Source organism: Bufo bufo, chromosome 3, assembly GCF_905171765.1.
Source record: "Bufo bufo chromosome 3, aBufBuf1.1, whole genome shotgun sequence".
Taxonomy (NCBI): domain Eukaryota; kingdom Metazoa; phylum Chordata; class Amphibia; order Anura; family Bufonidae; genus Bufo; species Bufo bufo.
Genome location: NC_053391.1, coordinates 693,985,107 through 694,003,522, shown reverse-complemented (window position 1 = coordinate 694,003,522; position 18,416 = coordinate 693,985,107). Strand labels below are relative to the sequence as shown.

Genomic DNA, 18,416 nt, shown 5'->3' with positions numbered 1-18,416 from the left:
TGAGGATTATCACAGTGTACTGTTTACCTTGTATGCTTGGTATGCTTGTGAGGACTATCACATTGCACTCTGTTCATTGTCTACACCTCTGAGGACCGTCACAGTGCACTCTGTTCATTGTCTACACCTCTGAGGACTGTCACAGTGCACTCTATTCATTGTCTACACCTCTGAGGACTGTCACAGTGCACTCTATTCATTGTCTACACCTCTGAGGACTGTCACAGTGCACTCTATTCATTGCCTACACCTCTGAGGACTGTCACAGTGCACTCTATTCATTGTCTACACCTCTGAGGACCGTCACAGTGCACTCTGTTCATTGCCTACACCTCTGAGGACCGTCACAGTGCACTCTATTCATTGTCTACACCTCTGAGGACCGTCACAGTGCACTCTATTCATTGCCTACACCTCTGAGGACCGTCGCAGTGCACTCTATTCATTGCCTACACCTCTGAGGACCGTCACAGTGCACTCTATTCATTGTCTACACCTCTGAGGACCGTCACAGTGCACTCTATTCATTGTCTACACCTCCGAGGACTATCACAGTGCACTCTATTCATTGTCTACACCTCTGAGGACTATCACAGTGCACTCTATTCATTGCCTACACCTCTGAGGACCGTCACAGTGCACTCTATTCATTGTCTACACCTCTGAGGACTGTCACAGTGCACTCTATTAATTGTCTACACCTCCGAGGACTATCACAGTGCACTCTATTAATTGTCTACACCTCCGAGGACTATCACAGTGCACTCTATTCATTGTCTACACCTCCGAGGACTATCACAGTGCACTCTATTCATTGTCTACACCTCTGAGGACCGTCACAGTGCACTCTATTCATTGTCTACACCTCCGAGGACTATCACAGTGCACTCTATTAATTGTCTACACCTCCGAGGACTGTCACAGTGCACTCTATTCATTGTCTACACCTCCGAGGACTATCACAGTGCACTCTATTAATTGTCTACACCTCTGAGGACTATCACGGTGCACTCTATTCATTGTCTACACCTCTGAGGACCGTCACAGTGCACTCTATTCATTGTCTACACCTCCGAGGACTATCACAGTGCACTCTATTAATTGTCTACACCTCCGAGGACTGTCACAGTGCACTCTATTCATTGTCTACACCTCCGAGGACTATCACAGTGCACTCTATTCATTGTCTACACCTCTGAGGACCGTCACAGTGCACTCTATTCATTGTCTACACCTCTGAGGACCGTCACAGTGCACTCTGTTCATTGCCTACACCTCTGAGGACCGTCACAGTGCACTCTATTCATTGTCTACACCTCTGAGGACTGTCACAGTGCACTCTATTCATTGTATCTGCTCCCCTGAGGTCTATCACAGTGCACTCTATTCATTGTCTACACCTCCGAGGATTATCACAGTGCACTCTATTCATTGTCTACACCTCTGAGGACCGTCACAGTGCACTCTATTCGTTGTATCTGCTCCCCTGAGGACCGTCACAGTGCACTCTGAGTATTCTGTCCTCTCTTATTACACCCTTAATCACAGCCGCTCTATCACATTAGTCGTTATTGCGTAAACGCTCACTTCTTGGGGGCCGAATTTGCAGCTGCCTTGACATGGAGGACCCCAGTTTACTGAGAGGTAAAAACGTTGACCCCCTCCTTATGCATCTGTCTATAATGTACTTCCTGTACCATGCGGCTTTCCGTGCTGCATGTGCTTGGACAAAGTAGAACTACAACTCTCAGCATCACATATTGGCCAGAAGCACGCATTGCTGAGTCTTCTAGTTGTACTGCTCTTTGTCCTGATTTCTTTACCTGTGTGTGGGTGATGGGGTGAGATACTCTGCGGTTATATTCGGAGCACCTCATCCGCCTGCAGCATGCTGGCGCCTGTTTGGGGCACACTGCTGGTTACCAGTACAGACACGTTTTCTGATTGCTCCAGATACAGTTTTTCAGGTGGAATTCGTTTGTTGACTGATCTGTATCACAAGAGCTTACACTTTACAGGCTGGTATGATACATTTCATGGTTTTTGCTACATTGTATCTTTATCCAGTATATTGGTGGTATCTTTATGAATGTGGACGGTAATGTGTCACCACGACCATCCGAATTTCCATCAAGTGAGGAACTAGATTATCATTAACACTATTCGTGCTGACCTCCAGCTACTCTGCCGCGTCCAGGCGCGATTAAAGGCCATGTCTAGTCTTGTCAAATAACAGGAAATTGTTTTATGACGACGCCCGATATTAAAGAAATAGAACATGTCAAGAATTATCCTTGGTGTCAGTGAATAGAAGTAAACTATACTTATAGGAGAGAGTTTTTTGTGTGCTGCTGATGACTGCAGCTCACAGATCATTATCGAGATTGGATACAACTGTAACAGAACCTCAGCTGTGAGAGGTTTGAGGTCTGTGCGGGTTTTCAGCCTCTGTTGTGAACTTTACTATTTAAATTCACTGAGAGCAAGCAGAGATCTTGCAAATGGTGAGAACCAGTAGAAAGTTTATACAATGATTACGCTTCCTTTATATATGACTGGCCGAGCTGTAACGTAGCAGACACGTAGATTGTGTGCACTTGCCATCCGTGCTGAAACCAGAATGCGGAAGGGCAAGGGTTCATGCAAATTTACATTCATAGAGGTTTTCAGAAGCAGTTGCAGTACCATTTTCCACCACTGATCAGCTGATACACCTCATATAGGCCAGTATGCAATAGCGCCCCCTACCGCATTACAGTCCAGACATCGTCCTAAAGGAGGTCACAGCCTAAACATCCGTCCTGCCGGGTCTTCCTCCCTGTCTTAGCCTCCAAAATAAGGATGTGCTACTGTACAGCTCCTATGTACAAGAATATAACTACTATAATACTGCTCCTATGTACAAGAATATAACTACTATAATACTGCTCCTATGTACAAGAATATAACTACTATAATACTGCTCCTATGTACAAGAATATAACTACTATAATACTGCTCCTATGTACAAGAATATAACTACTATAATACTGCTCCTATGTACAAGAATATAACTACTATAATACTGCTCCTATGTACAAGAATATAACTACTATAATACTGCTCCTATGTACAAGAATATAACTACTATAATACTGCCCCTATGTACAAGAATATAACTACTATAATACTGCTCCTATGTACAAGAATATAACTACTATAATACTGCTCCTATGTACAAGAATATAACTACTATAATACTGCTCCTATGTACAAGAATATAACTACTATAATACTGCTCCTATATACAAGAATATAACTACTATAATACTGCTCCTATGTACAAGAATATAACTACTATAATACTGCTCCTATGTACAAGAATATAACTACTATAATACAGCTCCTATGTACAAGAATATAACTACTATAATACTGCTCCTATGTACAAGAATATAACTACTATAATACTGCTCTTATGTACAAGAATATAACTACTATAATACTGCTCCTATGTACAAGAATATAACTACTATAATACTGCCTCCTATATACAAGAATATAACTACTATAATACTGCTCCTATGTACAAGAATATAACTACTATAATACTGCTCCTATGTACAAGAATATAACTACTATAATACTGCCTCCTATGTACAATAATATAACTACTATAATACTGCTCCTATGTACAAGAATATAACTACTATAATACTGCCTCCTATATACAAGAATATAACTACTATAATACTGCTCCTATGTACAAGAATATAACTACTATAATACTGCTCCTATGTACAAGAATATAACTACTATAATACTGCCTCCTATGTACAAGAATATAACTACTATAATACTGCTCTTATGTACAATAATATAACTACTATAATACTGCCTCCTATATACAAGAATATAACTACTATAATACTGCTCCTATGTACAAGAATACAACTACTATAATACTGCTCCTATGTACAAGAATATAACTACTATAATACTGCTCCTATGTACAAGAATATAACTACTATAATACTGCTCCTATGTACAAGAATATAACTACTATAATACTGCTCCTGTGTACAAGAATATAACTACTATAATACTGCCTCCTATGTACAAGAATATAACTACTATAATACTGCTCCTATGTACAAGAATATAACTACTATAATACTGCTCCTGTGTACAAGAATATAACTACTATAATACTGCCTCCTATGTACAAGAATATAACTACTATAATACTGCTCCTATGTACAAGAATATAACTACTATAATACTGCTCCTATGTACAAGAATATAACTACTATAATACTGCCTCCTATGTACAAGAATATAACTACTATAATACTGCCTCCTATGTACAAGAATATAACTACTATAATACTGCCTCCTATGTACAAGAATATAACTACTATAATACTGCTCCTATGTACAAGACTATAACTACTATAATACTGCTCCTATGTACAAGAATATAACTACTATAATACTGCTCCTATGTACAAGAATATAACTACTATAATACTGCCTCCTATGTACAAGACTATAACTACTATAATACTGCTCCTATGTACAAGAATATACCTACTATAATACTGCTCCTATGTACAAGAATATAACTGCTATAATACTGCCTCCTGGAGGATGAATGGTTCTGACTGCTCTTTCTGACCCGCAGGCTCTGTGTGTTTCGGTGGCCACCACTGATCTGACGGAGACGCAGGCTCTGGTGTTTTGCGGTGCAGACATTAGCTGCACTTGCGGTGAGCTATTCTTCTCGCAGCCGCTGGAGTTGGCGCAGCAGGCCGGGCAGAAGCTGCAGGAGGAGTTTCTAAAGCAAAACAGAACTTCAGGTAAATGGCTTTTGTTTATGTGATGGGATCCACTGCTCTGTGTGTACTGTATGTGATGGGATCCACTGCTCTGTGTGCACTGGATGTGATGGGATCCACTGCTCTGTGTGTACTGGATGTGATGGGATCCACTGCTCTGTGTGCACTGGATGTGATGGGATCCACTGCTCTGTGTGTACTGGATGTGATGGGATCCACTGCTCTGTGTGCACTGGATGTGAAGCGATCCACTGCTCTGTGTGTACTGGATGTGATGGGATCCACTGCTCTGTGTGCACTGGATGTGATGGGATCCACCGCTCTGTGTGTACTGGATGTGATGGGATCCACTGCTCTGTGTGTACTGGATGTGATGGGATCCACTCTTCTGTGTATACTGGATGTGATGGGAACCACTGCTCTGTGTATACTGGATGTGATGGGATCCACTGCTCTGTGTATACTGGATGTGATGGGATCCACTGCTCTGTGTATACTGGATGTGATGGGATCCACTGCTCTGTGTATACTGGATGTGATGGGATCCACTGCTCTGTGTATACTGGATGTGAAGCGATCCACTGCTCTGTGTGTACTGGATGTGATGGGATCCACTGCTCTGTGTGCACTGGATGTGATGGGATCCACCGCTCTGTGTGTACTGGATGTGAAGGGATCCACTGCTCTGTGTGTACTGGATGTGATGGGATCCACTGCTCTGTGTGTACTGGATGTGATGGGATCCACTGCTCTGTGTATACTGGATGTGATGGGAACCACTGCTCTGTGTATACTGGATGTGATGGGATCCACTGCTCTGTGTATACTGGATGTGATGGGATCCACTGCTCTGTGTATACTGGATGTGATGGGATCCACTGCTCTGTGTATACTGGATGTGATGGGATCCACTGCTCTGTGTATACTGGATGTGATGGGATCCACTGCTCTGTGTATACTGGATGTGATGGGATCCACTGCTCTGTGTATACTGGATGTGATGGGAACCACTGCTCTGTGTATACTGGATGTGATGGGATCCACTGCTCTGTGTGCACTGGATGTGATGGGATCCACTGCTCTGTGTGTACTGGATGTGATGGGATCCACTGCTCTGTGTGCACTGGATGTGATGGGATCCACTGCTCTGTGTATACTGGATGTGATGGGATCCACTGCTCTGTGTATACTGGATGTGATGGGATCCACTGCTCTGTGTATACTGGATGTGATGGGATCCACTGCTCTGTGTATACTGGATGTGATGGGGTCCACTGCTCTGTGTATACTGGATGTGATGGGATCCACTGCTCGGTGTGTACTGGATTTGATGGGATCCACTGCTCTGTGTGCACTGGATGTGATGGGGTCCACTGCTCTGTGTATACTGGATGTGATGGGATCCACTGCTCTGTGTATACTGGATGTGATGGGGTCCACTGCTCTGTGTATACTGGATGTGATGGGATCCACTGCTCGGTGTGTACTGGATTTGATGGGATCCACTGCTCTGTGTATACTGGATGTGATGGGATCCACTGCTCTGTGTATACTGGATGTGATGGGATCCACTGCTCTGTGTATACTGGATGTGATGGGGTCCACTGCTCTGTGTATACTGGATGTGATGGGATCCACTGCTCGGTGTGTACTGGATTTGATGGGATCCACTGCTCTGTGTGTACTGGATGTGATGGGATCCACTGCTCTGTGTGTACTGGATGTGATGGGATCCACTGCTCTGTGTGCACTGGATGTGATGGGGTCCACTGCTCTGTGTATACTGGATGTGATGGGATCCACTGCTCGGTGTGTACTGGATTTGATGGGATCCACTGCTCTGTGTATACTGGATGTGATGGGGTCCACTGCTCTGTGTATACTGGATGTGATGGGGTCCACTGCTCTGTGTATACTGGATGTGAAGGGATCCACTGCTCTGTGTGTACTGGATTTGATGGGATCCACTGCTCTGTGTATACTGGATGTGATGGGATCCACTGCTCTGTGTGTACTGGATGTGATGGGATCCACTGCTCTGTGTATACTGGATGTGATGGGATCCACTGCTCTGTGTATACTGGATGTGATGGGGTCCAGTTACATGATCGAAGTTTGTTTGCCTGCAGCCACCAATAGGGGAGCTCATTGTAGACTGGTCATACATTGGATTCAATAATATATAAGTATGAAGTAAGCCCCTGAGCTCTGCCTAGTAGATGTGTATATATCAGTGTGCAGTAAATATATCTGTATGTAGTAATCTCCTGAGCTCCCTCTAGTGGTGGCTGTATATATCTGTATGTAGTATTCCCCTGAGCTCCCTCTAGTGGTGGCTGTATATATCTGTATGCAGTATTCCCCTGAGCTCCCTCTAGTGGTGGCTGTATATATCTGTATATAGTAATCTCCTGAGCTCCCTCTAGTGGTGGCTGTATATATCAGTATGCAGTATTCCCCTGAGCTCCCTCTAGTGGTGGCTGTATATATCTGTATGTAGTAATCTCCTGAGCTCCCTCTAGTGGTGGCTGTATATGTCTGTATGTAGTAATCTCCTGAGCTCCCTCTAGTAGTGGCTGTATATATCTGTATGTAGTAATCTCCTGAGCTCCCTCTAGTGGTGGCTGTATATATCTGTATGTAGTAATCTCCTGAGCTCCCTCTAGTGGTGGCTGTATATATCTGTATGTAGTAATCTCCTGAGCTCCCTCTAGTGGAGGCTGTATATATCTGTATGCAGTAATCTCCTGAGCTCCCTCTAGTGGTGGTTGTATATATCTGTATGTAGTAATCTCCTCAGCTCCCTCTAGTGGTGGCTGTATATATATGTATGTAGTAATCTCCTAAGCTCCCTCTAGTGGTGGCTGTATATATCTGTATGTAGTAATCTCCTGAGCTCCCTCTAGTGGTAGCTGTATATATCTGTATGCAGTAATCTCCTGAGCTCCCTCTAGTGGTGGCTGTATATATCTTTATGTAGTACTCTCCTGAGCTCCCTCTAGTGGAGGCTGTATATATCTGTATGCAGTAATCTCCTGAGCTCCCTCTAGTGGTGGCTGTATATATCTGTATGTAGTAATATCCTGAGCTCCCTCTTGTGGTGGCTATATATATCTGTATGTAGTAATCTCCTGAGCTCCCTCTAGTGGTGGCTGTATATATCGGTATGTAGTAATCTCCTGAGCTCCCTCTAGTGGTGGCTGTATATATCGGTATGTAGTAATCTCCTGAGCTCCCTCTAGTGGTGGCTATATATATCTGTATGTAGTAATCTCCTGAGCTCCCTCTAGTGGTGGCTGTATATATCGGTATGTAGTAATCTCCTGAGCTCCCTCTAGTGGTGGCTGTATATATCTGTATGTAGTAATCTCCTGAGCTCCCTGTAGTGGAGGCTATATATATCTGTATGTAGTAATCTCCTGAGCTCCCTCTAGTGGTGGCTGTATATATCGGTATGTAGTAATCTCCTGAGCTCCCTCTAGTGATGGCTGTATATATCTGTATGCAGAAATCTCCTGAGCTCCCTCTAGTGGTGGCTGTATATATCTGTATGTAGTAATCTCCTGAGCTCCCTCTAGTGGTGGCTGTATATATCAGTATGCAGTATTCCCCTGAGCTCCCTCTAGTGGTGGCTGTATATATCTGTATGTAGTAATCTCCTGAGCTCCCTCTAGTGGTGGCTAAATATATCTGTATGTAGTAATCTCCTGAGCTCCCTCTAGTGGTGGCTGTATATGTCTGTATGTAGTAATCTCCTGAGCTCCCTCTAGTAGTGGCTGTATATATCTGTATGTAGTAATCTCCTGAGCTCCCTCTAGTGGTGGCTGTATATATCTGTATGTAGTAATCTCCTGAGCTCCCTCTAGTGGTGGCTGTATATATCTGTATGTAGTAATCTCCTGAGCTCCCTCTAGTGGAGGCTGTATATATCTGTATGCAGTAATCTCCTGAGCTCCCTCTAGTGGTGGTTGTATATATCTGTATGTAGTAATCTCCTCAGCTCCCTCTAGTGGTGGCTGTATATATATGTATGTAGTAATCTCCTAAGCTCCCTCTAGTGGTGGCTGTATATATCTGTATGTAGTAATCTCCTGAGCTCCCTCTAGTGGTAGCTGTATATATCTGTATGCAGTAATCTCCTGAGCTCCCTCTAGTGGTGGCTGTATATATCTTTATGTAGTACTCTCCTGAGCTCCCTCTAGTGGAGGCTGTATATATCTGTATGCAGTAATCTCCTGAGCTCCCTCTAGTGGTGGCTGTATATATCTGTATGTAGTAATATCCTGAGCTCCCTCTTGTGGTGGCTATATATATCTGTATGTAGTAATCTCCTGAGCTCCCTCTAGTGGTGGCTGTATATATCGGTATGTAGTAATCTCCTGAGCTCCCTCTAGTGGTGGCTGTATATATCGGTATGTAGTAATCTCCTGAGCTCCCTCTAGTGGTGGCTATATATATCTGTATGTAGTAATCTCCTGAGCTCCCTCTAGTGGTGGCTGTATATATCGGTATGTAGTAATCTCCTGAGCTCCCTCTAGTGGTGGCTGTATATATCTGTATGTAGTAATCTCCTGAGCTCCCTGTAGTGGAGGCTATATATATCTGTATGTAGTAATCTCCTGAGCTCCCTCTAGTGGTGGCTGTATATATCGGTATGTAGTAATCTCCTGAGCTCCCTCTAGTGATGGCTGTATATATCTGTATGCAGAAATCTCCTGAGCTCCCTCTAGTGGTGGCTGTATATATCTGTATGTAGTAATCTCCTGAGCTCCCTCTAGTGGTGGCTGTATATATCTGTATGTAGTAATCTCCTGAGCTCCCTCTAGTGGTGGCTGTATATATCTGTATGTAGTAATCTCCTGAGCTCCCTCTAGTGGTGGCTGTATATATCTGTATGTAGTAATCTCCTGAGCTCCCTCTAGTGGTGGCTATATATATCTGTATGTAGTAATCTCCTGAGCTCCTCCTAGTGGTGGCTGTATATATCTGTATGTAGTAATCTCCTGAGACATTGACATTATGGTCAAGTGTGCAACTTGTTGTTATGGGGACTCTTAGCTGGTGAATGTTAGGAGTATTGCTGCTGCAGGTTAAAAGGGGGTCATATAACCTGAACTGTTCTATTAGGTCAGACCATACAGAGGGGCCAGTGGTGCATGCTCCTATCAGGTGAGACCTCCTATAAGCTCAGACCATACAGAAGGGGGCGCTGGTGCTCACCTGGAGCCCGATACTACTGTATGTTCCTACATAGGACACTGAGTTTCATATTTTGATCGTTTAAAATTATTCCCGGTCTACAGAATTAGATCGGTGGGGTCCTACTGGTGGGACACCCACTGATTATGAGTTCAGTGTTCTGCTATTTTCAGCAGGTCACATAGAATTAAATGGGGCTTTAGGGATATCTTTGACCATTCATTTTGGGGCCTTGTGGGGTTCGGGACCCCTGTTCTACTGATCAGTGGGGGTCCTAGCAGTAGGATCCCCAGCTCCCCCTGATCTGATATTTACCCCTATCATGTGGATAGGGGATGTCTTGAAATTACAATGATACCCCTTTAAGCATAAGAAAGTAAAAACCAGCGTTACATGCTGACCCCGCCGTGATCCGCCATGTCTGTGTGTACCTTGGCAGTAGGGGACCCCACATTCCAAGCATGTCTGGAAATAAATGGAGGAGGGATCCGCACCAGATTATATCCCACCTAATGGAGTGTGATACACAGCTCAGCAGACAGTATCACACAGGAGAGGATGAGATACACAGCTCAGCAGACAGTATCACACAGGATAGGATTAGATACACAGCTCAGCAGACAGTATCACACAGGATAGGATTAGATACACAGCTCAGCAGACAGTATCACAGAATAGGATTAGATACACAGCTCAGCAGACAGTATCACACAGGATAGGATTAGATACACAGCTCAGCAGACTGTATCACACAGGATAGGATTAGATACATGGCTTAGCAGACAGTATCACACAGGACAGGATTAGATACACAGCTCAGCAGGCAGTATCACACAGGAGAGGATTAGATACACAGCTCAGCAGACAGTATCACACAGGATAGGATTAGATACACCGCTCAGTAGACAGTATCACACATGATAGGATTAGATACACAGCTTAGCAGACAGTATCACACATGATAGGATTAGATACACAGCTCATCAGACAGTATCACACAGGATAGGATTAGATACACAGCTCAGCAGGCAGTATCACACATGATAGGATTAGATACACAGCTCAGTGTACAGTATCACACAGGATAGGTTTAGATACACAGCTCAGCAGTCAGTATCACACAGGATAGGATTAGATACACAGCTCAGCAGACTGTATCACACAGGATAGGATTAGATACACAGCTCAGCAGACAGTATCACACAGGATAGGATTAGATACACAGCTCAGCAGACAGTATCACATAGGGTAGGATTAGATACACGGCTCAGCAGACAGTATCACACAGGATAGGATTAGATACATAGCTCAGCAGAGAGTATCACACAGGATAGGATTAGATACACTGCTCAGCAGACAGTATCACACAAGATAGGATTAGATACACAGCTCAGCAGTCAGTATCACACAGGATAGGATTAGATACACAGCTCAGCAGACAGTATCACACAGGATAGGATTAGATACACAGCTCAGTAGACAGTATCACACATGATAGGATTAGATACACAGCTCAGCAGACAGTATCACACATGATAGGATTAGATACACAGCTCAGCAGACAGTATCACACAGGATAGGATTAGATACACAGCTCAGTGTACAGTATCACACAGGATAGGATTAGATACACAGCTCAGCAGTCAGTATCACACAGGATAGGATTAGATACACAGCTCAGCAGACAGTATCACACAGGATAGGATTAGATACACAGCTCAGCAGACTGTATCACACAGGATAGGATTAGATACACAGCTCAGCAGGCAGTATCACACAGGATAGGATTAGATACACAGCTTAGCAGACAGTATCACACATGATAGGATTAGATACACAGCTCATCAGACAGTATCACACAGGATAGGATTAGATACACAGCTCAGCAGGCAGTATCACACATGATAGGATTAGATACACAGCTCAGTGTACAGTATCACACAGGATAGGTTTAGATACACAGCTCAGCAGTCAGTATCACACAGGATAGGATTAGATACACAGCTCAGCAGACTGTATCACACAGGATAGGATTAGATACACAGCTCAGCAGACAGTATCACACAGGATAGGATTAGATACACAGCTCAGCAGACAGTATCACATAGGGTAGGATTAGATACACGGCTCAGCAGACAGTATCACACAGGATAGGATTAGATACATAGCTCAGCAGAGAGTATCACACAGGATAGGATTAGATACACTGCTCAGCAGACAGTATCACACAAGATAGGATTAGATACACAGCTCAGCAGTCAGTATCACACAGGATAGGATTAGATACACAGCTCAGCAGACAGTATCACACAGGATAGGATTAGATACACAGCTCAGTAGACAGTATCACACATGATAGGATTAGATACACAGCTCAGCAGACAGTATCACACATGATAGGATTAGATACACAGCTCAGCAGACAGTATCACACAGGATAGGATTAGATACACAGCTCAGTGTACAGTATCACACAGGATAGGATTAGATACACAGCTCAGCAGTCAGTATCACACAGGATAGGATTAGATACACAGCTCAGCAGACAGTATCACACAGGATAGGATTAGATACACAGCTCAGCAGACTGTATCACACAGGATAGGATTAGATACACAGCTCAGCAGGCAGTATCACACAGGATAGGATTAGATACACAGCTCAGCAGACAGTATCACACAGGATAGGATTAGATACACAGCTCAGCAGACAGTATCACACAGGATAGGATTAGATACACAGCTCAGCAGACTGTATCACACAGGATAGGATTAGATACACAGCTCAGCAGACTGTATCACACAGGATAGGATTAGATACACAGCGCAGCAGACAGTATCACACAGGATAGGATTAGATACACAGCTCAGCAGACAGTATCACACAGGATAGGATTAGATACACAGCTCAGTAGACAGTATCACACATGATAGGATTAGATACACAGCTTAGCAGACAGTATCACACATGATAGGATTAGATACACAGCTCAGCAGACAGTATCACACAGGATAGGATTAGATACACAGCTCAGCAGACTGTATCACACAGGATAGGATTAGATACACAGCTCAGCAGACTGTATCACACAGGATAGGATTAGATACACAGCTCAGCAGGCAGTATCACACAGGATAGGATTAGATACACAGCTCAGCAGACAGTATCACACAGGATAGGATTAGATACACAGCTCAGCAGACAGTATCACACAGGATAGGATTAGATACACAGCTCAGCAGACTGTATCACACAGGATAGGATTAGATACACAGCTCAGCAGACTGTATCACACAGGATAGGATTAGATACACAGCTCAGCAGACAGTATCACACAGGAGAGGATTAGATACACATCTCAGCAGTCAGTATCACACAGGATAGGATTATATACACTGCTCAGCAGACAGTATCACACAGGATAGGATTAGATACACGGCTCAGCAGGCAGTATCACACAGGATAGGATTAGATACACAGCTCAGCAGACAGTATCACACAGGATAGGATTAGATACACAGCTCAGCAGACAGTATCACACAGGACAGGATTAGATACACAGCTCAGCAGACAGTATCACACAGGATAGGATTAGATACACAGCTCAGCAGACAGTATCACACAGGATAGGATTAGATACACAGCTCAGCAGACAGTATCACACAGGAGAGGATTAGATACACAGCTCAGCAGACAGTATCACACAGGATAGGATTAGATACACAGCTCAGCAGTCAGTATCACACAGGATAGGATTAGATACACAGCTCAGCAGGCAGTATCACACAGGATAGGATTAGATACACAGCTCAGCAGGCAGTATCACACAGGATAGGATTAGATACACAGCTGAGCAGACAGTATCACACAGGACAGGATTAGATACACAGCTCAGCAGGCAGTATCACACAGGATAGGATTAGATACACAGCTCAGCAGACAGTATCACACAGGAGAGGATTAGATACACAGCTCAGCAGACAGTATCACACAGGATAGGATTAGATACACAGCTCAGCAGTCAGTATCACACAGGATAGGATTAGATACACAGCTCAGCAGGCAGTATCACACATGATAGGATTAGATACACAGCTCAGCAGGCAGTATCACACAGGATAGGATTAGATACACAGCTGAGCAGACAGTATCACACAGGACAGGATTAGATACACAGCTCAGCAGGCAGTATCACACAGGATAGGATTAGATACACAGCTCAGCAGACAGTATCACACAGGAGAGGATTAGATACACAGCTCAGCAGACAGTATCACACAGGATAGGATTAGATAATTAAATAGTAATCTCTGCAGAAATGAAAAGTTATACAATTTTCTGTTTCAGTTCTTCACAGTTTGCAGGCAGTAAACCTGTACATATCTAGTCCTGCTCTCAGCTGAGCGTTTGTTACACTTGTATCCAGTTCAGACAGCACACAGCAGCAGTGGCTGTGCAGATCTTAGTTTGTCACAATGTATCAGTCTGGAGTTCCAGATGTTTATATCACAGTCTACACTGGATACAATTGTATCCACTTCTCAGCTGAGAGCAGGGTGTTCCCATTCACTGAAAGGAAACAGAAATCTTCCTGAAAACAGTGAAGGGCAGAGTCTATTGTAAAGTTGTAGAACTTAGTTTCCATAAAGCTGGAGCCCCCTCTGAGTCAGTGCCCGTCATGTGTTTATCACCTGAGGCGACCTGCACCGGAGCTGCGGGAATCCAGGAAATGAGGGAAGGACAGTCGGGAGCCGCAGGAGCCGGGGGCAGTCGGGAGCCGCAGGAGCCGGGGGCAGTCGGGAGCTACACGTCTGGTAGCAGATCTGATGCATTCATCCTGGGAGATGTAGCTTTTTAACGCTGGCATGAACACTACATTTCCTAAAGCTTTATTCGCACGTCAGTGTTTTGTCAGTGATTTCCGTCAGTGGAAAAGAACTTCCCCTGTTCTGTGTTTAGAGCTGTACCTGGTTTTGGCTCACAATCACTGATGAAAATCACTGGTCTTGCAGCTCTGGATGTGACTGGAGTATAAGACATAGGATCAGCTGAGGTTTAATAAAGTAATTTAAAGGGGCTCTCCAGCCTTAACTGCAAAACTAGTGATTCACCATGTAGGCAAAATCACCGGTGCAGTACGCGGCATGGCTGCCTGTTTTTAGATTGTAAGCTCTTCCGGTTTACAGTGAGCAGGTGGATTTATGTAATGATCACTTTTCTCATTTCCTCCCAAAATTCCCTGCTCTTCATCCTGAGCCTCCTGATTCACGAATACAATACCAGATCTGTAATTAACACTGGTGCAAGCGGGGAGGGTGTAACAAACAAAGTGCCGAAAGCTTGGCGACGACCCATATGGGCACATAGTGGCAGACATTGGTTGTCGTCCTGCGTTGGTTCCCGACTTTCGCTGACCCCTGGATAGCCGGGAGGTGTGACCGATGTGCAGGTGAAAGCTTCTCCTCTGGAACCCGGCCCAGAGAGAAATAATTAAAAGTTACAGCAGAAAGTGACTGCGTCACCCGCCAGACTGTGTGACTGCGGTGACAATGTGACCATTGTGCGGCCACCGGCGCTATGGTCTGGTGCTGACATCTAGTGGCTAGTGGTCATATAGCAGCATCCAGTCTTCTAGAAATAAGTCCTTGTGTCATAAGAAGTTCTGCCGCTTTCTATTAGACTTGTGTGGCATTTATCACAATTTTCAATGTCTCTGCTTGCTGTCAGTGAATGAGATCATTACTGTTTACATTCAGAGCTACTTATCTCTCATGTTTTGCATGATTTTAATTAGCCTAATATGTACCTCTATACACACAATCCTTTTAATGTTGAGAGATTAGTTGATGATGGGAGTGGTAGTTACTGTATCCCTCTTCCACTGTATTACTCGGCTGGGGCGCTGCTTCAGTTACACTGCTCCCGCAGACAGAATATTATTGGGTCACAAATTTATGTCCAACACGTAAACAGTATTAGGTTGATGCATTTTCTTCTCCTGTGCGTTTTCCGGGTTGTATTCGCTTTTATTACATTATACTCTGTGTTTATTATGGCTGACACTTACTGACATCATGTGGACACTGCTGGTATTGCTGCAATGTCAATGATCATTGACCGAGTCATGTCCTTCTGTTCTGGTCAGAGATTCCCCGTTTGGACCTGGGGGCTAATCTGGAGAAGCAATACTTCGTCATGCATCACTCCATCACACACAACGGCTACCTCTACAAGACCTCGTCTATGACCAGACTGGTCGCGGACAGGAAGGCCAAGGAAGGTGAGTGCGTTATGGGATGGGATGGTTTGTACACCATTGTATGACACTGTGTCCTATGCAGGGAAGTCCATGAGATAACATCATCACATTTATCCAGTCATCAGGAATATCTCTGATATCTGCCACCTGCCACGTCCCATTGATGCCAAATTATTGGACTCTCCTTGTATTAGACCCTACATTCTGGTTGTGCTGATTTCATTGTATCTACATTGTGTTTACACTGGTTACATTGTATCTACATGGTGCTGTGCTGGTTACATTGTATCTATATTGGGTTGTGCTGGTTACATTGTATCTACATTGTGCTGTGCTGGTTACGTTGTATCTACATTGGGTTGTGCTGGTTACATTGTATCTACATTGTGCTGTGCTGGTTAAATTGTATCTACATTGTGTTTACACTGGTTACATTGTATCTACATTGTGCTGTGCTGGTTACGTTGTATCTACATTGGGTTGTGCTGGTTACATTGTATCTACATTGTGCTGTGCTGGTTAAATTGTATCTACATTGTGTTTACACTGGTTACATTGTATCTACATTGAGGTTGCTCTGATTACATTGTATCTACATTGGGTTGTGCTGGTTACATTGTATCTACATTGTGTTTACACTGGTTACATTGTATCTACATTGAGGTTGCTCTGATTACATTGTATCTACATTGGGTTGTGCTGGTTACATTGCATCTAATTAACTAACAAAAAGTTATCTGATAATCAAATGGATATAGTGAGTCCCAGTAAATGAAAGAAAATAATCGGAAAAAAAAGTAGAGGAACCTTAAAACATAAGCTTTAATAGATATCCTTAAAAACAACCCTAAGTGGTCAGATGTAACTAAACAATACACAAGAATACCCTTATTCAGATCAATCAAGAGTCCAGGACTAGGTGTATGCAAGGAAACAACCATATGAGGAAATTCCTTTCCCTGTAATGACCCTGGTTGGTCCTCAGCCCGAAGGCATCACCTAAAGGTGGCGATCCTCCATCTGCGTACCTGCCCTGGATTGCCCTAATACGCCCTAACAAACCACTAAGTACCCTATCACCCCGACGCGTTTCCCCCAATGTTTGGGTCCATCAGGGGGTACACATAGAGGGTGCTTAACAGGGCTAATCAATAGCTACACCCCCCCCCCCCCCCCCTTCCACCAACAGAAAAGGAGGAGAGGAAAAGTGAAGCCAGCGGTTACGCTGGTTACATTGTATCTATATTGCGGTTACGCTGGTTACATTGTATCTATATTGCGGTTACACTGGTTACATTGTATCTATATTGCGGTCGCGCTGGTTACATTGTATCTATATTGCGGTTACACTGGTTACATTGTATCTATATTGCGGTCGCGCTGGTTACATTGTATCTATATTGCGGTTACGCTGGTTAGATTGTATCTACACTGAGGTTCTTCTGGTACATTGGGGTTGTTATGGTTATATTTGTAGTACCCCAGACCTGGCGGTACTACAAATTGTTTATTGTCATGTATTATGTATTTTACTGTTTGCTTCAGTCCATAGTTACCAGCAAGGAATTGTTGGCAGAAACAGGGTTAACCACCCTGTTGGTGGGAATGGGCCGGTCCTGCTTCTGCCAGGAGTTCCTGTGTGGACGTAGAGAAGAGAGGAAGCAACTAGAGCTGAGCGAACCTGACGGCATGCCGCAGAATACAGGTGTATGGCCAGCAGAACGGAACCCTTGGAGCTGGCCATACACTTGTATTATGCAGCATGCCGGCATTGAATTACCTGATGGATTCCGTGAGAATGGAATCCCTTATGTAATTCACTTAAACTCCAAACCCGAACCCGCCAGGTTTGCTCTACTCTAGAAGCAACCTTCAGAGCTCTTGTTCCTGTTACTAAATTCTCCAAAGAGAACTACTCCAATAGTCCTCAAGTGAAGCCTTGAGATTCCAGACAGTAGATTGACCTGCTACATTTGCATCTACAGCCACTGCTGTAAGGTGAGGGACTACAGTCAAGCCACCCATCACCGAACAACCACTGGGCCAGTATCACCTAAGTCTGGAATTACCACCAACCAACCTGCCTCCATATCCTTGCTGTGGCTGCTGGATGTGGCACTTATTAAAAAGACTTAGTTGGG

The 18,416-nt window shown here is 43.9% G+C and overlaps 1 protein-coding gene across 5 annotated transcripts in view; it reads left to right on the top strand.

The window, feature by feature from the left end:
* ARAP1 (ArfGAP with RhoGAP domain, ankyrin repeat and PH domain 1) overlaps positions 1-18,416 on the top strand; it is a 138,020-nt gene that overhangs the window by 87,362 nt on the left and 32,242 nt on the right. For all 5 annotated transcript variants that reach the window (XM_040426568.1, XM_040426566.1, XM_040426570.1 and 2 more), the window contains exons 14-15: positions 4,664-4,838; positions 16,162-16,296. In XM_040426568.1, the coding sequence (XP_040282502.1) occupies positions 4,664-4,838; positions 16,162-16,296 (310 nt within the window). The remainder of the gene's footprint in view (positions 1-4,663; positions 4,839-16,161; positions 16,297-18,416) is intronic.